Source organism: Schistocerca gregaria, chromosome 2, assembly GCF_023897955.1.
Source record: "Schistocerca gregaria isolate iqSchGreg1 chromosome 2, iqSchGreg1.2, whole genome shotgun sequence".
Classification (NCBI taxonomy): Eukaryota; Metazoa; Arthropoda; class Insecta; order Orthoptera; family Acrididae; genus Schistocerca; species Schistocerca gregaria.
In genome coordinates, this window is record NC_064921.1 from 546599934 (window position 1) to 546623163 (window position 23230).

Below are 23230 nucleotides of genomic sequence, written 5' to 3' on the forward strand. Positions count from 1 at the left end.
GCGCCTAGTTGTTTCCACTGCACTGTGTGGAATACGAAGATTCTGTTATAGTTCACTAACCTGCTGTCTTCAAGTTGATGTCCCCAGAGCAGAAAACAGCACGCAGGTCGTAGGTTCTGTATCTTGAGGCCGGAACTGACTTTTAGCGAGGTTCTGTTCTGAAATAAATGTATCACTTGTTTGGGATGCCACTCGCGTATTTTAATATAGTCACACGAGAAGACTACATGATCTTAACACAACACCTTCTGATACAGCAAAGTACATGATCAAACACAATGTTTACGAAAATGTATCTTCACACTATTTGTGGCACGTGTCTGTGCCTCATGACTACTGGAGTGAATCTTATAATACTGAATACTGGCAAACTCATCCTGACACAGACAACATGACTGTACATCTCGACTGCCTAATCCAGAGTGACGAACAGGAAATTAAATAAAAATTGGAAACACATCCTACGACAGACAACATGTCTGTTCTTCTCGACTGCCTAATCCAGAGTGACGAACAGCCCGAAACACTTCGCGCGCCATACCAGAAAAGGCGTGACCCGAGAGCTTCCTAAGTGCTTCGTCTGCAATTTTGTCAGTCTTTCGTTTTTTATTTAATTGTTTTTAATAATTCTGAAATGACTGATTGATAGTCAGCTGTTGAGAGATATTTATATTAAAAAGTGAAGTCATTCCAATGAGTAGTTTAACTAATAATAATTATACCTTAACGTTTTGGCGCCCTTGCTCCGAACACAGCAGCCAATCACAGAGCAGCACCATTATGCAGGCGGTCTTTCTCAGGGGACTGTTACCTAATCTAACATGTGTCACAGGTACCTCACACCATCTATATACTTTTTGCATCTCCACTGCTCTGGGAAAGCTTCTTGGAGCCTAATATGATGGCTGACTAAGCCAGAAATATTACAACTGACCGCTAGATGTCACGGGAGACGAAAATCCGAGTATAGAAGGAGGCGGGGATTGCTGTAGCGCCAGTAGAAAAGCAATAACGGCAGAATGGCTCGGTCAGGAGAGCGTAGTGAGTAGTCATTGGATGTCACATCAGTAACGAATCCATCAGAGACATTTAAACATTTCTAAAGTTGTTTGTGATGAGACTGTGAAGCGAAAACGTGAACGAATAACCACAGCTAAACCGAGACCAGTTGCATCTCATCTACAGGAACCGATCAGCATTGCAGGGGGAGGCTGGAAAAAATCGCATCAAATCTGCGGATCGAATCACTCGTGAGTTCCAAAGCGCTTCCAGCAGTCCAGCTAGCACAATGAATTTTCATAGGGAATTAAAGAGAAGAGTACAACGGTGGAGCAGCTTCTCATACCTCACACATTTCTGTAGTCAGAGCTACGCGACTCGTGAGGTGCTGTGAGGAGCGAAGCCATTAGACGGTAGATGACTGGAAACGAGTGCTTTGGAGGGATGAATCACGCTGTATCTTGTGATAAGCCGATGGAAGAGCTTGGGTTTGGCGAATAACTGGAGACCGCTAACTGCCATCATTTGTAGTGCCGAAAGTGACGTCCGGAGGCGGTGGTTCTAAAGAACGGATTTTTTTCATGGTTAGATTGTTAAGCCCTTACTGGAGTTTAGGAAACGCTAAACGCGGAGGAATTGTCTACTGCGTACAATGGAGGAATACTTCGGAAAGGACGATTGTTTGTTTCATCATGACATGCACCCAGTCTTATAGCAGCATCTGTCAGGCAATAGTCTTAGGGCAATAACATTTCTAAATTGGACTGACCAGCCCAGCGTCCCGACCTGAACCCAACAGAGCACTTTTGTGAGTTGGAATGCCGACTTCGTTTCAGATCCGGCGTCCGACATTACTACGTTCTCTGCGCTCTTGCGGAAGAATGGACTGCCGTTTTTCTCCAGACGGCTTGCCGAAACAAAGTGTTTCTAACAGAAATCAAGCCGCCATAAAGGCGGAGAGTGGACACACCATAGATTAATGTCCGCTAATAGGCGCCTTGATAATCTTGATGAGATAATGGCTAACTGGTGTCCGCTGTCACAGTCCGCATACAGCTCAGTATCATATTTGTTTGCTTGGCTGCACTTCATGGCTTATTTACTGTAATTTAGAGATTATTTACGTCTCTCTTGAAGTTCATATCTAATGTATACATTGTATCAGCTGGAAGTTAGCATTTAGCTGTTATAACACTCGAGAAACGTGTTTGGTAACTGCCCTTAACGTCAGTGTTCATGGGGAAAGTACTTTTAACCACTGTCCATGTCTTGTGCGTACTAATTTGCTTCCCATTTTAGCCAGCACGTAAAATCCGCGAACTGCCACACGATGCCGCCACGACTGCGCGCCAACTTCTCAAGTTCACTTTCGATTGTCGTCCTCGACTACCCATGAGCTCGTTTCAGAGATACTTATTTCCGCACAGAACTCAACGGTTTGGACACAGACTTGCAGTTACAAAAATAGGTTGATACCAATAATTAGAAATACTTAAAGAAAAAGACAGGAAAAGGAATAAAAGCTATTTCCACAAGTTTCCCATAACTGTATCATTATAAGTGCTATGAAATAAGAACGTTACCTTGATGATTTTTATTTTATTAACATTTTGTATATACAGCGTGTCGCCAGCACCATTTTATATGGGGGGTAAGTCTGACTATTATGATCAGTTTTTCGGCTATAATACAGGGTGATTCAAAAAGAATACCACAACTTTAAAAATGTGTATTTAATGAAAGAAACATAATATAACCTTCTGTTATACATCATTACAAAGAGTATTAAAAAAGGTTTTTTTTCAGTCAAAAACAAGTTCAGAGATGTTCATTATGGCCCCCTCCAGACACTCGAGCAATATCAACCCGATACTCCAACTCGTTCCACACTCTCTTTAGCATATCAGGCATTACAGTTTGGATAGCTGCTGTTATTTCTCGTTTCAAAAGATCAATGGTGGCTGGGAGAAGTGGCCGAAACACCATATCCGTAACATACCCCCATAAGAAAAAATCGCAGGGGGTAAGATCAGGGCTTCTTGGAGGCCAGTGATGAAGTGCTCTGTCACGGGCTGCCTGGTGGCCGATCCATCGCCTCGGGTAGTTGACGTTCAGGTAGTTATGGACAGATAAGTGCCAATGTGGTGGCGCTCCATCCTGCTGAAATATGAATTGTTGTGCTTCTTGTTCGAGCTGAGAGAACAGCCAATTCTCTAACATCTCCAGATACTGTAGTCCAGTTACAGTAGCACCTTCGAAGAAAAAGGGACCAAAACTTTAATGGCTGAAATGGCACAGAAAACGTTCACCTTAGGCGAGTCACGTTCATACTGAGTTGTTTCCCGCGGATTCTCAGTGCCCCATATACAGACATTGTGACGGTTGACTTTCCCGTTAGTGTGGAAAGTTGCTTCATCACTAAACACAATCTTTGAAGTGAAAGATTCATCTGTTTCCATTTGAGCAAGGATACAATCACAGAAATCGATTCTTTTAATCTTATCAGCTGCAGACAGTGCTTGAACCAATTTCAGACGATAAGGTTTCATAACTAACCTTTTTCGTAGGACTCTCCATACAGTTGATTGTGGAATTTGCAGCTCTCTGCTAGCTCTGCGAGTGATTTTCCTGGGCTGCGAACAAATGCTTGCTGGATGCGTGCTACATTTTCATCACTCGTTCTCGGCCGTCCAGAACTTTTCCCTTTGCACAAACACCCATTCTCTGTAAACTGTTTATACCAACGTTTAATACACCACCTATCAGGAGGTTTACCACCATACTTCGTTCGAAATGCACGCTGAACAACTGTCGTCGATTCATTTCTGCCGTAGTCAATAACACAAAAAGCTTGCTGTTGAGCGGTCGCGTATGAAATGGGTTTGTAGTGTAATGTCGAAAAAAACATGTCATTCCCATGTATTCGTGAAAACACCACTGACATCATTAAACAGAAACATATATATGTATTATACACAAATGTATAAGTACATCATCCACGTTAAGAAATATAGTACACAAAGTATAAATTCAATGTTTTTGGGAAGAAGACGAATTTGTGGCACAACTTCACCTGAAGAAGGGATAGGGTTGGTAGGAACGTTCTCAGGCACCAAGGGGGTCACTAACTTAGTATTGGAGGGAAGTATGGAGGGCAAAAAACAAATAGGGTGACCAAGAGATGAATACACTAAGCAGATTCAGAAGGATGTAGTTTGCAGTAGTTACTCGGAGATGAAGAGGCTTTCACAGGGTAGAATAGCATGGAGAGGTGAATCGAACCAGTCACTGGACTGAAGACCACAACAACAACAACAAAAACATGTAATGTTTATTTAACTACCAATTTGATTATATATGATATTTCTTGTTACATGTTCAGGAACTACGATGAGCAGATTTAATAGCAAAGAACTAATAAATTTAAACATCAGGCATGATAAGGCATTTTTTCTGGCATCTCATTGTTTATGACATATCTCTTAGACTAAGCGTCGTACAGATTCAGCGATATATGTGGATATTGTCTGTGAAATACGTTGCAAATGCATTAAGTAGGAAATAAATAAATTTAAACTTCATGCATGATACTGCAGTTTCTCACGCATGTCAGTGATTATGACGTCATATCTCCTGATCCGACAGCTAAAAAGGTTATAATTTTGTAGATGCATTCAGTGGCATACATGGATAATGTCTGCGACATCTGTTGCGAATGAAATTAGTAACAAAGAAGTAATGAATTTAAACGGCATGCACAAAGCTAAAGTTTCTTCACGCATCTCAGTGCTTATGACTTCATGTCTCTGAAACTATGTGTGGTATCATGATATAATTCCGTAAGTGCATTGAACGGCATATACTCATACTGTCTGCCAAACTTATAGAGAGTAGAGGTAGTAACGCGGAAGTAATAAATTTAAGATCCATGTATGATCCGGCAGTTTTTAACGCATATCGTTGTCTATGACGTCATACATCCGGAACACTGACATGTAGCTGGTTCTTACCCCCACAGCGATAATTGCCTGAGAGTAAGAGATATATATATGCCAAGTTTGTTTGAAACTACTATATAAATATATTTCTGGTAGATAAAGGGGAAACATTGTTAGCAAAAGCTACGTAAAGTTCGTGACCAATTTATTTCAAATTTTTATACAACACTTTAATAAAAACTGGGGCAGACATCGGCTGAATACCTTTTAAATATACGTAATATATACATTTTATATGTAAAGGGTAACTGTTGTTAGCAAAAATGTCTAAAAGTTCTTGATCGTTTTACTTCAAATTTTTACACGAGACTCTAGTAACATTCGGGCGGACATTGGCTATATATTTTTGTTAAACAGATTTTCTGTTAAAGGTGACTGCGATAAAGAAAGCGCTGTGCTGTGAAAATGTACGACTTCGGTTTATTTTCCACAGTCAGTTTCAACTTGGATATCCGGAAATTTGAACCATTCGACAAATTGTTTCTACCACACATATTCTTTTCCCTTATATTTGATTCTAAATAAAATTGTATTCACAACAGTGTGCTGTTTAGTTTTCTTCCTCGCCGTCAGTTTTAAGAGGAAAGAGGGAAATTGTGTTTATGGCTCACAGACTTATGATTGAAATACTACTATGGGATCTAAATCATCTGAAATTTTGCAGTCCTGCCTGCTCACAGATTAAAACTTTGAGAAATACTGTCACTGAAGCTACTATCCTACTAAATACGGCAGCTGGAGAGGTCTCTCTTGTGCCCCTCATATTAATAATCCCAACCTATTTACCCAGTCATTTTAAGTGACGTTATTTTCCATTAGAGGTTTCGTTTGCAATAACAATAAATAAGGCTCAAGATCGAAGAGAAGGATAGAGAGAGAGAGATAGGAAGAGGAGAGGAGAGGGAGAAAATGGCTGGGGAGAGGGGTAAGAGGATATGGACAGAGGTGGAGGGGTGAGGAGGAAAGGGAGAGAGATTTGGGGGAGGGAGAACGGGAAGGAATGTGTGAGGGGAGGAGGAAGAGGTGGACAAAGAGAGGGGGAGAAAAATGCTTGATGGAGGATTGAGAGAGCTCGCGAAATTTAGCGGTCGGCTTGCAGCACTAGTGGGATATGGAAGCCGCATGGCCTCTCAGGTAGAGGTTGTACTGTGTCACTTTCACAGTCAAGTATGATTTATAATTTAATTTAAGTAACCCTGTGCCAAACAAAGTACATTCAGTTTGCCACTGTATGGTGAACGTTTTGTGTACCTCAGTGCAGATTCTACAGCACAAGGGAGTCGTTATAGATATAAGTACTTTTTACAGTTAACGCACCTGACTTTCTATATTATCATAAATATTCCCTAGTTCTTAAATGAGTGCTCATATGTATTCGTGAATTTCAAAAGAAGAGGAAATAGTGCTCGGAAGTAATCAAAATTAGCTAAAGGGTTTAGAAAATGCAATCAAGGGAAACTATCTGGTTAAAAATGCTGTTTCCAGACTACTGTGCTAAGGAACTTAAATACCTTTAAAGCTTACCACAATGCGCGAATTTTCTGTGACAGACTTGTATCAATACATGATAGATAATCTATTCAGATTAATTTAATCCAAAATTAATATAGGAATGGATACTGAAAATAAATCTTGCTATCAGTGATAGCACGTCTATATCAGGAGCAGAAACCATTTATGTAAATCTCTTACCAATGTAAATTTAGTCCAGTGAAAATTACGCTCTTTTGTTCTATAAATTTAATACAGTATCAGAGATTACGCTAAAGGTTAGTTCGGCGATATGATTGTGCTCATACCGGCTTCATTTTATGTTGCTTCTGTGAAAACAACTATGATTTACTCTGCACTTTTTACCTTTGTAGTATGCAGTCAGTTTGTAATATTAATGATTTAAACAGAATATATGAATCTCTTCTTCTTAGTTAATCTCTTTTACAATAATTACCGTTCTCTTTCAAACTAGGTAATCGTAATGTAATTAAATTTTTGCGTCAATTTTAACGCAGTTGCTACTACCTAGCGAATATTCAGTATCTTTGTTTCACCTATAGCACTTTCTTAAGTTATTATTTTCTTCACAATCTTTGTCTTAATTTCACTAAATACGCCACCGATGGGTAACTTCAATCAAATTTTCTTTTTAGTAAACTGGCTTCATTTCAAAATTCAGTACAGCAATTCATGCTACGTGTAAGAATACCAGTAAAAAATATAAGCCACTACTAACGGACAGCAATCATCTACAAAAAAGATAAACAAAAAACCTAGCTGGAACCATAACTTTACTCCACACTTTAAAAAATGTATTCAAAATTAACCCCTCTTCAATTATTGTCTTCACGGGCACCACTAACATTCTCAGTTGAACTGGTCACTCGACACAGTTAACTTCAAGCAACAGCTTTGCTGAGTCATTGCCATTTAGCGAGTGTGCAGAAGCCCAATAGGCAGAGAGCACCAATTAGGTTGTGGAGTCAGGTACCTACATGGACTGTGGCGTTTTAGTGAACGACATGGACTTGACAAGGTTTTCATTGGGGGCTAACAAAGTGTTACATCCGTTTCAGTGGAAAGGTAAGTGTGGTATTTTTGTGAGAGTCTATCCCTATTTAAGTTTATTTTTCAATTAGCGTTTGATGCACCTAGCCATAAATACTTTCTAAAAGTTTTGTTTTGGTGCCATAACGGGTTTCGGACTAGCACGCCCGTCTTCACGTGCCTGATATTTTTCGTTACACAGATGTTTTGACCAGCAGCATGTCGTCTGCTCGCACACTGCACAAGAATAATTGAAATCAAGTAATCTGATGCAGTGTGGGAGCAGATGTAATACTGTCGGTCAAAACCTTTGTGTAACTAAAAATATCAGCCATCTGAAGATGGGCATGTTAGGCTGAAACCGGTTATGGCACTAACTTAAAACATTTAAAAATATTTGTAGCTGGTTGCATTATTCACCCTCTACGGCCGGCCGCGGTGGTCTCGCGGTTCTAGGCGCGCAGTCGGGAACCGTGCGACTGCTACGGTCGCAGGTTCGAATCCTGCCTCGGGTATGGATGTGTGTGATGTCCTTAGGTTAGTTAGGTTTAAATAGTTCAAAATTCTAGGGGACTAATGACCACAGCGGTTGAGTCCCATAGTGCTCAGAGTCATTTGAACCACCCTCTACGATTAACGAGTGCGATGTTCAAAAAACCAACGTGGATAAAATAATTTTGTTTTTAGATCCTAGGAGTTTAGTTCCTGTGAGTCATTTGTAATCGGTATATGAACTGTTAGCGGTACACATATTTCGCTCCAGCGGTAGTATTTTGGAATCTTTGTGAAAGCGGTTGTTATAGACTTCAGAATGTTGAGAAATTTAACACTGTCACGCGGGTCAAAGTGAGGGTGGCGACCCTTATTTAAACTGTCTGTATTTGTGTAGTAATTCAGATGATAAGTGCGGGTCCACCAATAAACTTGTGGAATATGATCTACGGATCAGCAATTTACGTGCCTGAACGTTAGCGGCGCAATTTTGCGCAGCCATTACAACTGTTGAAGCTGCTTGCCCGTTGATACATTTTCAGTCGCACAGTCATGTGCGAGAACATTGAAGTAGATACGCTTGAGCACGTGTGCCGATAAGGTGTACCACTGTACAGGGAAACGTCAGATGTAAGGCAATCTTCGTAACGGTCCTACGTCGAGCTACGTGAAGCAAATCAACAACAAATTGCTCAACTAGATTATTTTCTTATACGAAAGCAAGCCTTACTCAACGGCATTAAATTGAAAGCCTAATACGAAAGACAAAGAAGAATGTTTCATATGTTACACTCTTCAAACATACAAGGCCATTGACCCTACCATAAACAACAAGTCATGTTCAAAACGATGAATTGCCGCACAATCAAGAACAGGAGGGGCGAAAAGATATTGAATACAGATATTCAATACAAAAATTAACACTCAAGTACTACAGATGTGTTTAGATGCATATTTGAAGCCTTCATACCTTCGTCAGCGCACGAGGAATCGTAAAATTGCTGCCAGTTTTTTCGCGCGCTGTTGAAGTTTCCGATTGCAGATTTCTTCTTAATCGAAGAGGTTGCGAAATTCAAATGTATTATACTCATCATGTGACAATATCTTCAGCTCAGACTAAAGTAATGTGCGAATATGATTTTCTTTCATTATTCAGTCTTTACTCATTATACCGCGTTTCCTTTTCCTTTCTTATTCCGTACTACAAAGGCATAACCGGCTAAAATTAGCCAATCGTCTTCGCTCGAGCTCCATAGAATCGCCGGCCGCTGTGGTCGAGCGGTTCTAGGCGCTTCAGTCCGGAACTACGTGGCTGCTACGGTCTCAGGTTCGAATTCTGCCTCGGGCATGGATGTGTGTAATGTCCTTAGGTTAGTTAGGTTTACGTAGTTCTAAGTCTAGGGGACTGATGAACTCAGATATTAAGTCCCATAGTGCTTTGAGCTTGACGCCAGAAAGGCATCTGGCCCAGACGATATCCCCGAAAGATTTTATGTTGAATATGCTACAAATATTTCTTATCCGTCATCTATCAGAGATCATTGGAACGGCGGAAAGTTCCACGGGACTGGAAGAAGGCCCAGGTCACAGCAATCTATAAAAGGGGTAGGAAATCGGATGCACATAATTACCGGCCAATTTCACTGACGTCGATTTGTTGTAGAATCATGGAACATATTTTGTGTTCAGACCTAATAGCCTTTCTAGGCTCTGAGAAACTCATCTGCAGAAACCAGCACGGTTTTAGGAAACAGCGGTCATGCGAGACATAGCTGGCCCTCTTTGTGCATGATATACAACAGGCTCTAGATACCGGCTCCCAGGTTGATGCCATATTTCTCGACTTTCGAAAGGCGTTCGACTCGGTTCCGCACTGTCGCTTGCTACAAAAGAGCGCGCTTACCGTCTATCCAATGACATATGCGGTTGGATAGAAAGTTTTCTAACAGACAGGGAGCAGTAAGTCGTCCTGAACGGAGTAACTTCAACAGAAACAAGAGTAACTTCAGGTGTGCCCCAGGGCAGCGTAATACACTCCTGGAAATTGAAATAAGAACACCGTGAATTCATTGTCCCAGGAAGGGGAAACTTTATTGACACATTCCTGGGGTGAGATACATCACATGATCACACTGACAGAACCACAGGCACATAGACACAGGCAACAGAGCATGAACAATGTCGGCACTAGTATAGTGTACATCCACCTTTCGCAGCAATGCAGGCTGCTATTCTCCCATGGAGACGATCGTAGAGATGCTGGATGTAGTCCTGTGGAACGGCTTGCCATGCCATTTCCACCTGGCGCCTCAGTTGGACCAGCGTTCGTGCTGGACGTGCAGACCGCGTGAGACGACACTTCATCCAGTCCCAAACATGCTCAATGGGGGACAGATCCGGAGATCTTGCTGGCCAGGGTAGTTGACTTACACCTTCTAGAGCACGTTGGGTGGCACGGGATACATGCGGACGTGCATTGTCCTGTTGGAACAGCAAGTTCCCTTGCCGGTCTAGGAATGGTAGAACGATGGGTTCGATGACGGTTTGGATGTACCGTGCACTATTCAGTGCCCCCTCGACGATCACCAGAGGTGTACGGCCAGTGTAGGAGATCGCTCCCCACACCATGATGCCGGGTGTTGGCCCTGTGTGCCTCGGTCGTATGCAGTCCTGATTGTGGCGCTCACCTGCACGGCGCCAAACACGCATACGACCATCATTGGCACCAAGGCAGAAGCGACTCTCATCGCTGAAGACGACACGTCTCCATTCGTCCCTCCATTCACGCTTGTCGCGACACCACTGGAGGCAGGCTGCACGATGTTGGGGCGTGAGCGGAAGACGGCCTAACGGTGTGCGGGACCGTAGCCAGGCTTCATGGAGACGGTTGCGAATGGTCCTCGCCGATACCCCAGGAGCAACAGTGTCCCTAATTTGCTGGGAAGTGGCGGTGCGGTCCCCTACGGCACTGCGTAGGATCCTACGGTCTTGGCGTGCATCCGTGCGTCGCTGCGGTCCGGTCCCAGGTCGACGGGCACGTGCACCTTCCGCCGACCACTGGCGACAACATCGATGTACTGTGGTGACCTCACGCCCCACGTGTTGAGCAATTCGGCGGTACGTCCACCAGGCCTCCCGCATGCCCGCTATACGCCCTCGCTCAAAGTCCGTCAACTGCACATACGGTTCACGTCCACGCTGTCGCGGCATGCTACCAGTGTTAAAGACTGCGATGGAGCTCCGTATGCCACGGCAAACTGGCTGACACTGACGGCGGCGGTGCACAAATGCTGCGCAGCTAGCGCCATTCGACGGCCAACACCGCGGTTCCTGGTGTGTCCGCTGTGCCGTGCGTGTGATCATTGCTTGTACAGCCCTCTCGCAGTGTCCGGAGCAAGTATGGTGGGTCTGACACACCGGTGTCAATGTGTTCTTTTTTCCATTTCCAGGAGTGTAGATCCTCTGATTTTTACGATTTACATAAAAGATCTGGTTGATGGTATTGACGGCGGCCTTAGACTGTTTGCCGATGATGCTGTAGTCTACAGGAAAGTAGTATCACAGGAAAGTTGTGAATAAATCAATGAGGATTTGCAGAAAATAAATGCGTGGTGTTGTGACTGGCAGTTATCTCTCAATATTAGTAAGTGTAACCTACTGCGCATAACAAGGCGAAAATCCCCATTAATGTATGAGTACAAAATAAATGATCTGTCTTTGGAAGCGGTAACATCAGTCAAGTACCTGGGTGTGATTATTCGAAATGATCTCAAATGGAATGATCAGATTACACAAGTAACGGGTAAGGTGAACTGTAGATTGCGGTTTATTGGTAGAATCCTGAAGCGATGCAGTCATTCAACAAAGGAAATAGCTTACAATACGTTAGTTCGTCCAGTCGTGGAGTATTGTTCGTGTGTGTGGGATCCTTACCAGTTGGGTCTGATTCAAGAGAATGAGAAGGTCCAAAGAAGAGCGGCAAGATTCGTGAATGGTGCATTTAGCCATAGCGAGAACGTTACAAATCTCATAGAATGTTTGAAGTGGGACACACTTGCAGATAAACGACGCGATAAACAGAAGGGACTGCTCACTAAATTCCGAAATCGAATCTTCACCGAAGATGTAGAGCATATATTATTACCACTAACTTTCAAATCAGGTAATGATCATTATTCAAAGATAAGGGAAATAAGAGCTCGTACTGAGGCGATAAGACAGTCGTTTTTCCCTCGCGGGATCCGCGAGTGGAACAGAGGGGGGGGGGGGGGGGGGGGAATATGACTTTGGCGCGAATTGTGCCCTCCGCCACAAACCGCTTGGTGGCTAGCGGAGTATATATGTAGATGTAGATTTGAAACATTTGAACCATCCAGAGAATCGAAGCACAAACTGATGTTTGTACAAGTGTTGTTGGACTGTGTGGAGGCGAATAGTATTTGCGCATGGTTGGCTTCAACTGCAACGCGCTTCAAACGATATAGTGTCGTTGTTCAACAGTGTGTCACACTCCATATAACTTGGATTTTAAGTCAGAGCGCAAAGCTTACGACAATCGTAGACATGTCTTTCGCAGGTCTAAGCACTTTGAGCTGAAAGGAAATACGACGAAAACTAAGAACACTACTGACAAAAACGTAGTGTTGCGCAATGTTTCGTCCTATAGCTCCCAAGTGTAGGTAGTGCGTAATTGCGTTACTATTTAATTCCTCCAATTTTTGTTAAAGTTATTCAGATCCCACACATACCAACTTGGCGTTCTCTGCATTCTTCCGCTCGGGCAGTATTATCACATGACGTCACGGGGGCTTCGAGAATTTGACGTGGAAATTTTAGCCGTCCGTCGAGGGGGTGGCCGAGGGCGCGCCATGCCGCTGCCCACGCAGCCCCCGCCACGGCGCTTGCGCGGTAGCTTCGTCGGCGCCTATATAAGGGGCGTCGCAGCGGGGCGGCGCACATTCGTGGCCAGACTGCGAGGCGACGCGAACGGCAAGATGCGCTGGTGCTCGCTCGCTGCCCTCTGCGCAGCCCTCGCCGTCGCCGCGCTGCGCCCTCCGCAGGTAGGCGCCCTTCCGCAACCTCCCGCCCCTAGCGCCATCAAACGATGGCACCACTCAGAGCCACTCATCAATGGATTGGTTCCAACTGAGCTTACCTGTTGTACACCTCTCCTGATTTCCCCCTGTGTCTACTGCACAACAATGGGGAAGGCCCTACTTAGAGAATGCAGCAATTAGAGCTGCAGGTCAATATACAATGCCAAGTATTCTAACAAACAGTTACTCCTAGATGTTAAATTTTTTAATCCAGTTTATTAATTTTCCTACATTATTTTCAAGTATTAGAATTTATAATCATATAGCTCTCTAAATGCGACTTTTAATTTATTCTTGGTTGCCATTACGTTTCAGAAATTTTTACGTCGTGCTGATGCGGTTGTTTCCTAACCTTATACAACAAATCCGATGTCTCGGGGCATAACATCAGTCTCCCTGACAAAAATCCAATTTCTGCCCATTTTTCACGTTCAGTTTCATCACTCTGTATATTAGTTTACCTGGCAAACGTTAGGCAGCGAGTGCTGAAGAATGCTAGTATGACACTAACTGGCTTATAGTGCTTAGTTTCAAAGTTCGTCTGCTGAACTAATAAAATGAATGAACTTTAGTAAGGTTTGATTCACATTTTGATGAAACTGAGCGTCAGAAAATCGCTTGTAAATGTTTTTCTTTTTGTGTGTGTCTCATCTCAAAGCGTAAGCTTAAACGTTTCGGCTAACAAAGTATAGATCTCGCTAAGTAGTCGAATTGTTAAACTGTTACCTTGTTGCAGCGCTACGAAGTATTAATTCTAATAGAAAGGAAAAGAAGTAAGAGCGCCAGGCGGCAAGCTGTTTGTTGAAAATCGTCATGAAATTGCAAACCAATATTGGTAATTTTATAAATCAAATAAAAGTTAATTTTAGAATAGAAGCTGTTACGTGAAAGATCAAACTTCGTCTACAAAATGTTAGGCGCTTTCTACCAGAGTTAATGTAAACTTACAAAGTAAAAAATACTTAATTTTAATAAATTTGCTTCGCCCACAATGTGACATTCATTTCATGGAAGATATACAAAATTTCTCTATTATAAAAAGACTCGTTAAATGTGAAAGATCTGAACCGGATTTTACTCATCCCAAGACTTCTCGGGCACATGCTATCCGAACGCATTATTGTCGCAGAAGGTATCTGACATAAGACAGAAAACTTCGCTAAGGAAAGTGGTAGCTACAAAAAAATTGAATTTGTTAAACTGAAAAACCCTCACTGACAGGAAATTTCTTTCTTAAGTGTCTCTAATGCAAAAGGTGCGGAAAATTAAAGGAAAGGATCTTTCGGAATTATTTGTTAATTACTGCAATTTACTCCGTGTGGCAAAGCTGGCGAATTATCTAAAAGTTTCACTTTTGCGGATTAAATGACAGGTTATAGGAATAATCTCTCATAATAGGGCAAATGCTTTGATTTTTACGTTAAAGGCGTTGTTTGATGGTTTTGTTTTGTATATTTAATGCAGCTGCAGGTAATAAAGTATTTTATGCATAGCCATAACGATAAGATTATAAACTATATGTAAGCTTATTTGCTTGTGGAATTGTCACTAAGCTCGATTCTTAAAGCTGAAAATAACTCGGAAAAGATGAGTCTTAATTTTTTGTTTATAGTTAATATATTTTGCTGTATCGTCATTACGAATTACAGTTTCCAAGCGTGACAATATACTCCAATCGAGTTTCAGTTAAAGAAATAGCCTCAACAGACCCTGACAATATTTTCGTGGCCTCTCTTGAACTGCGCAGAGCAGTATCATCGCTAAATTAAAACAGTGTGTCTAATGAACCTACGTAAGAGGTTCTGTCTGCTGCGCCGAATACTGAAAAATTCGGAATCTAGCTTTTCCCACGTGATTCTGACTCAGCTCAATCATCTAAGGGCAGACAGCTATGCCGGTAGCACCAATTCATAAATGGAAAGAAATTTTGCTCGAATCCCGCAGTCGTACACTACTTTAATCCGTTGCGTATAACATTGAAAACCGAGTCTTCTCCTTCTGCACATCCGCGACTTTCACTTATGTTATTTCAGGATATACTCACCATTTGTTTGTTTTCTATTCGTCATGAAATTGCGCAGTATTTTCAGTACAATGCCGAACTATCACTTTGCTTTAAGTATCCTCTCAGCAGCTTATCATCTGCTCTAAACTAACATGAAGTTCGAGAAAAATATTGCTGTTCCCCTTTTTACATACACTTTATTTTCATGGCAACGTTGTCATTCCTACTTACTGTATGTGCAAAAACGTCGCATTCGGTCCATTTTTAGAGAGCAGTCTGAAGCTGGGTTAGTTACTTTGATCCCATTGTATAAGCGATGATACTGGGAAAAATTATGTCTTATTCTACATATTTTCACCTGTTTTACTGCTGCGTGAGAGGATACTGTATTGATTTCCTAAGCAACACTAAAAAAAAATACGCCAAAGCAAGTGATGTAGTTGTCAATAATAATTTTGCTACGAACGAGAAATTTATGTAGCCTATCAGTCTGAAAATGTAGTCATAGTCCACCGACTTTAACAGATTATGTACTATTCAGCGTATCACGGCACCGCGGTGTCTCAAGCTGCGTTAATATGCCATTATTGTTGTAAAGTGTGTACCAATAATAAGGGGAAGTACATTTTGCAAGCAACTAAGCACAAGAATTAAAGAAAAATCAGTTTCTGACGTTTTTAATGTGCTTCCTGTTGTAAATGATTCATGCATTTGTGACACTGTTTGCAATGAGGGTATGAGGTTTGTTAAGCTAAAAACTTATCATTGTTTTCGCTACCCAGGTATTTTCGACAGTAACACTTTCTGCACATCTTCACATTTCTGTTAAAAGATTCTTGTATGCTACACCATATTGGACTTACAAATACACTTCATATAATTTATAATTTCCTGTGTCATTCTTAATTATGTTATGGCGGACTGTTGCCAAAGTAAAATGCTACTCCAATAACAGTTAATCCGTCTCATTTTTTCTCAGTAATGTTCACAAACTATCATCTCTTTTGACAATTAGTCACACTATAGAGACATTTATGAATGGCAAGAGAGGAAATGACTCACAAAAAATTACCGCATTTCAGTTAAATCCTAATTTATCTGTTATCAATGGTTGCTTAATATGACTGACCAGACTTAATAAATAAAACAAAGGCAATCGTTTCAGTCACAGATTTATTCATAAGGCGACAATGCATCACAGGAATAAATTTCTATGACCACATCGACAAAAGTATAAATTCAGGAACAAGTTGAAATACAGATTCATATGTGAAAAACAGGCAGAATTTGTAAGATAGTCGATCATAAATGTTTTACTTGAGAACGGACATTTAATTCAACGGACATTTAATTCCTGAAACACGCTGCGATTTTATCTATAAATTTGTGATTGGAGCGATTGCCTTTCCATGTTTATTTATCAATGTTATCATTGTTGCTATATTAAGACTTATTGAGACAAACGATTGAATTACATCGTCTAGGTCTTGCATTTGTACTGTTGAAGTATCGGTGAACACTTTCAGAGCTCAAACATAATGACGTATCTCATGCAGAACGACGAAGTCCGTGCCAAGCAACATGCGAGGGCTATTCGGAAGATAAGCAACTATCGGTCGCGAAATGGAAATCACAGAGAAAACCGGATAAAACTTTGCTTAGATGTGTCGCGCAGTCTCTCTAGTACTCCTGTAGCGTCACGTCACTCTTCTCAGTTCCAAGCGCACAGCGACCGCGTAAAGATGCCTAGAAAGTGGCGCCTCCAGCCGAGTGTGCGTGTCTCCCTCACTCTATGAGTGCCTGCCGACAGAATTCGCCTGATTTCATGCAACCCCACATAGCGTTACGGTCTTGTACTTCCTTCTTCGTGACAGTTCTCGGCTGTACACTGCAGGGCCAATGAGGACGCTCCTGCAGTGTTTTCAATAGAAAATGTTTAATGTTTAATCACCCAACATACAGCCCTCTGCTCAAATGAACCGCTGGTTACGAAGACAACATTTTGGCACAGACAACAAGCTTCAGTCCATTGTAGGAAATTGTCGGAAAGTACAGAGGCTGCATTCTATGACGAGTCTAAGTCGGAGCGGTGATTTGCACAGAAGTAGCTGGAAAGTGTAGTTAAATGTTGCAAACAAAACATTTTTGACTTTTTGTATAATTTCCCTTTCCCTACCGGTCATTCCCTACTTTCTGAATAGCCCCAGAAGATTACGAAGGCATCGGCCGTGCGATCATCCTTGTGTGACAGGACTGAAAAGGGTTCCGAGTGTGGAAGTCATAACACACGGAATAATTCATGTATATTTATGAGCATTAATGCCCATTCATCGAATTAGCAAATAAAATATAGTTTCAAAAGTAACTATTAATAGAATCTTCATGGTTTCAAACAATTCACTGTCACTAAAAGTCGAAAAAATTTGTTTAGAAGCTTAGAACTTTAGAAATGTTATTAAGAAAATAGTTTCAAGTCTAAGGCAGTCTCTCTCATTCACTTTAAAATTGTTTTCTTATTTAAAAAAAATCATGTATCAATTGCCGACTCTTGCAATCCAAGTGCAGAAAATTTTATTGATTGGCGGCTCCATGGAGTGCTGTGTGCACAACGACCATATATGTTAAATTAAAAGGAAGGTCAGCGTTGGCCGTAATATTGATGTTTTATTGATAGCAGAATCGATTTTCGATCACATAGTGATCATCTTCAGTGTCTGAGTTTAATTTGTACACCACAGCACTGAAGATGATCACTATGTGTGAAAATCGATTCTGCTATCAATAAAACATCAATATTACGGCCAACGCTGACCTTCCTTTTAATTTTACAGAAAATTTTGTTTCAGTGTTATATTGGAGAGAAATAACTCTCGTGCGTTCTGTAACACTGTTTCTGGCTATCTACTGATGTTCCCCTGTGCTGGTCAACACAGCCTTTTAAAGTCAGTTTCCTCTTATTTCAATCCTAATCACGTTCTATAACACAATCGTAGCCGCTTTCGGCTACATTCGCCATCTTTAGATGCTACTACTCATGGGCGCCATTTGGCGAACAAAGCATTGATGACCAGTATAAGCCGTCGTAGAATGTGGTTGCGTCTTAAATAAAAGTAAGTTCACAATAAGTCAATCACTGATCTCCTTCGACGGAAAGATGTTCTTACATAACCTATTAATGTAAGAACTTCTCAGAGAAATGGTGTACATATTGTGTACGTGTAGATAACATGAAAGTCAATATGCGAATATGGATATACTTAAAGAACTACCTTGAAGTGAAGATTTTGTCACCAGATTCGTACTACGTGAAGCTCATAAAATTTTATGAAAAATAACTCAAATAATTAATTGAAGACGTACACCAAACACCCACTACCAATTTTTAGCTCATTTTGACATAAAACGTCTCAGGATTTCATGTAGCAACAAAGACCCTACTTTGACTCTATTGTTATTTCAAGTTTGTGAATCAATTTTAAATGTTGCAGCTGCTATATGTGAATAATGACTTCTTCCGACGCACCGTTATTCCAGGCGTATCAACATCGGTAACGCATTGAAGGTGTACTTTCCTTATTGCTGTAGTTATTACACACTTTTTCATTTTTAATGTCAAGCAAATGTTCGCTTTACTATATACAGTCGTATCAAACATAACGGAGCCACAGAGTGGGCATTATTCCTGTGGTCGAATTAAATGCTTGTTTCTGATCTTGAATCAGCAGTGTGATGAAGCTGCCTTTTATTCATTTATTGATAAAAATTATAAATTTGTTATCTATGGAGAACTAACACCTGAAGGTGGTAGAATTGTGGGGAATACGTGTACAGTGATACTGGCTCGGAATAATCATTTGTCTGAATCTAAAAAGAAAGCTACATTATGAGACGTACTAATCTTTTCATACGGATTGTCCAGGTCTCGATTAAGGCATCTGAAAGCATATCAAAGAGTGAAACGGCCTAGAAATAAAAGAAAAGCTCAACTGTTCGCTTACCTAAGGCAGGGGTGCTCACACACTATCAGAAAATGCATAGCAAGCTTTCTGATTCACTGATTCAGTCGTAGGATTCTTAAGAATATTTCTGGATAAATTATTTATTGAAACCTCTGCTACGACGAAATGTACAGTGGTTACTAGAGATAGCTATGAACTAGCAATTAAGTAGCATTCGTGGAGTATAGAATTTGATTTAAGTGTGTGTGTTGTCAGATGTTAAAGGGGAAGGAGATGCAGCTATCTGAGTGAGAGGGGAATGCGAATATGAGATGAATAGATGCTGCAACGGATAGCCGTGTGTGGACGTGACTCATTACGCTCTTCTTCATTTCTACACTATCTGACCAAAAGTATCTGAACACCAAATAGTGGAGATTTATATGGGTTGTGTCCACCTTTCGGCTTTATGACGACTTCAACCTTGCCGGGACACTGTCAGTAAGGTGTCTGAAAGTCAGCCCATTCTTCCTCAAGAGCCGAAACCAAAGAGGGTGGCCGTGTTGAACACTGCGGTCCTGAGCGACGTCAACGCTGTAACTCATCTCAGAGGTGTTCCATTGTGCTCAAGCCGGGACTCTGCGCACGCCAGACCCCTTTAGGAATGATACTGTCCACAAACCACTGCCTCACAGAAGCTGTTTCATGACAGGATTCACTGTCATTTGGAGACAATTAGTCATCTTTTCCCAACTTTCTTTTACTGTTCGCAGTGCACAATGCTGTAAAATGTGTCCATATCCTTCATCATTTAGCGTTTTCTTAAGTTAAATAAGGGGACCCACGCCCTAACCAATTAACTCCCCCATATCGCAACGCCACCTCCTCGGTACTTCACTGTTGGTACTGCACATGATAGCAGTATTCGTTCTTTAGGGATTCGCGGTACCCAAATCCCTCGAGCGAATTGCCAAAGGCTATGTAGTGATTCATCACTCCGATTCACTCGTTTCTAGACACTCGCTGGCCAGTGGCGTATCTCTTTGCACCACTTTGAGCGTCGCTTATCGTTGGCTATAGAATGAGGAGGTCTTCGACCATTGTATCGCATTCTCTTTAACTTCCTATCCACAGCCACAGTGCTAGCTAGACTATTTGCAACACTTTGGAACTCGCAAGTAACTTCAGGCGCTGATTTCATCCAATGTTTGCAACCACCGTCCGCAATGATCGCGGTCCCTGTCCGACATTACTTGAGATGAGCGTGGTAGCATTTCTACTTCATAATGCCATCAACAACAGTCGACTCGGGCAGATGTAGATGGGTTGAAATGTCCCTCTGACTGTTTACTCAGGTGCCATCCAATGACCAGCCCACGTTAGAAGTCACTGAGCTCTGCTATCCGAACCTCTGTGCTGTTACTGCTTCTCTACTGACGACGAAATACTCCCCGCACCTCCTTTAATACTGGCTAGACCGCTCTCTGGACAACTAGTGGTCGGTTACATATTTCATAGCGGTGTTGGGATACTTCCAACCAGACAATTCATTTATTCGAGAGCCTGTAGGCTACGATGACTTGTAGGCCGTGGGAAGGCGAAGAAGCTAATTGTCGAGGAACACATTTTTCACTTAAGGCGGGTAGGACGTCAAACGGGTCGTCTTGGAGCAGGAGAGACGTCACAGGACATTTTAATTTCCATGTGTATACTTTTACGAATAAATTCATAAAACTTTGTCAGCATGACCAGGAAAGATTCAGGATTCACAATCATAGCAGTGAAAGTTAAAAAAAATCACATTTTTTTTTTACATGTGGAAGTTCATCATTTTTTCACTTCTATTGGCTGCGTTTGTTGCTATAGGCACACGTTTCTTCATAAGCAAGAGAGATTCTTCGATGAATTTTGCGAAGCATACAAACAATACTTACAGGTGTATGAAACTCTAGAAATTATTTAATTTATGAAAAAATGAATGTGCTGTGACATTGTAAACTTCATGCTTAGGAAAAACTCAAATTTTGTAATTAATTATCTCAATTTTTACCACACTTTTTAATAGATTTGGAAAATTCTAGAGTTTCATGCACCTAAGGTATGGTTTGTATGCTGTGCAAAAGTCATCGAAGAATCACCCTTACTTACGAAGAAAAGTGTACCTATAGCAACAAATGCAGCCAACGGCAAGTGAACAAAAGGTGAAATACAAATGAAAAAAAATATTTTCTTATATTTTTGAACTTCCACCAGTATAAGGGTAAATCCTGAATCCTTTCTGGTCATTCTGACAAAGCTTTATGAATTTATTTTTAAAAGTATAGACAGTGGAAATTGAAAATTCCTATGGTGTCCCTCATGCTCCAAGTCGTCCCGTTTGACGTCCTACCCCCCTCAAAGCGGCTTTCTGGCTAAACCTTGGTATTTTCAGGCTGAGATTCATGTTAGTTGAAAATATGTAGTATTAATAATACTTTTATTCATGCATAAATCACTTTTACAAGGGTAATGGACATGTCCTGGTATTACAGTTTGCGAACAACAAAAGTAGCTTAATTCATATATATACTATGTGATCAAAAGTATCTGGACACCCCCAATGACAAACGTTTTTCATATTAGGTGCATTGTGCTGTCACCTACTGCCAGGTACTCCATTTCAGCAACCTCAGTAGTCACTGGACATTGTGAGAGAGCAGAATGGTGCGCTCTGAGGAACTCACGGTGATTATATGTCACTTGTGTCATACGTCAAAAAAAAAAAAAAAAAAAAAAAAAAGATTCAGATGGTTCTGAGCACTATGGGACGTAACATCTATGGTCCTCAGTCTCCTAGCACTTAGAACTACTTAAACCTAACTAACCTAAGGACAACACACAACACCCAGTCATCACATTGCAGATAAAACCGCTGACCCCGCCGGGAATCGAACCCGTGAACCCGGGCGCGGGAAGCGAGAACGCTACCGCACTACCACGAGCTGGGGACGTGTCATGCGTCCGTATGCGAGATTTCCACACACCTAAACATCCTTAGGTCCACTGTTTCCGATGTGATAGCGAAGTGGAAACGTGATGGGACAAGTACAGCACAAAGGCAGACATCTATCCAGACCATCATACAGGAATTCCAAACTGCATCACGATCCACTACAAGTACTAAGGCAGTTAGGCGGGAGATGAGGTAACTTGAATTTCATGGTCGAGCGGCTGCTCGTAAGCAGCTAGGTGTAAGGAGCGTAAACATTGGACGATTGAACAGTGGAAACACGTTGTGTAGAGTGACGAATCATGGTACACAATGTGGCGATCCGATGGAACGGTGTGGGTATGGCGAATGCCCGGTGAACGCCATCTGCCATCGTCTGTAGTGTTAACAGTAACATTTGAAGGTGCTGGTGTTATGGTGTGGTCGTGTTTTTCATGGATGGGGCTTGCACCCCTTGTTGTTTTACTTGGCACTGTCACAGCTCAGGCCTACATTGATGTTTTATGCGCCTTCTTGGTTCCCACTGTTGAAGAGCAATTCGGGGATGACGACTGCATCTTTCAACACGCTCGAGCACCTGTTCATAATGCACGGCCTGTGACGGAGTGGTTACACGACAATAACATCCCTGTAATGGTCGGGCGTGTACGATGTTCTGGCCTCAATACAATAGAACAAATGGTTCTAATGGCTCTAAGCATTATGGGACTTAACATCTGAGGTCATCAGTCCCCTTGACTTAGAACTACTTAAACCTAACTAACCTAAAGACGGCACACACATCCGTGCCCGAGGCAGAATTCGAACCTGCGACCATAGCACCAGCTCGGTTCCGGACTGAAGCGCCTAGAACCGCTCGGTCACACCGGCCGGCTCCTATAGAAGACCTTTGGGATGTTTTGGAACGCCGACTTCGTGCCAGGCCTCACCGACCTACATCGATACCTCTCCTAAGTGCAGCACTCCGTGAAGAATGGGCTGCCATTCCCCAAGAAACCTTCCAGCATCTGATTGAACGTATACCTGCGAGAGTGGAAGCTGGCATCAAGGCTCAGAGTGGGCCAACACCATATTCTAGCATTACCGATGGAGGGCGCTACGAACTTATAAGTCTTTTTCAGCCAGGTGTACGGATACTTTAGATCACATAGTGTGTGTGTGTGTGTGTGTGT

The 23230-nt window shown here is 41.9% G+C and overlaps 1 protein-coding gene across 2 annotated transcripts in view; it reads left to right on the top strand.

Annotated features, from left to right (window-relative positions):
• The first annotated feature begins 12990 nt into the window (after positions 1–12990).
• Positions 12991–23230, top strand: part of LOC126331832 (neuropeptide-like 1) — a 405800-nt gene continuing 395560 nt past the window's right edge. The window contains exon 1 of one of the 2 annotated variants that reach the window (XM_049996525.1): positions 12991–13090. In XM_049996525.1, coding sequence (XP_049852482.1) covers positions 13025–13090 — 66 coding nt within the window. In that variant the 5' untranslated portion in view covers positions 12991–13024. The remainder of the gene's footprint in view (positions 13091–23230) is intronic. The other variant, XM_049996527.1, reaches the window with a different exon arrangement.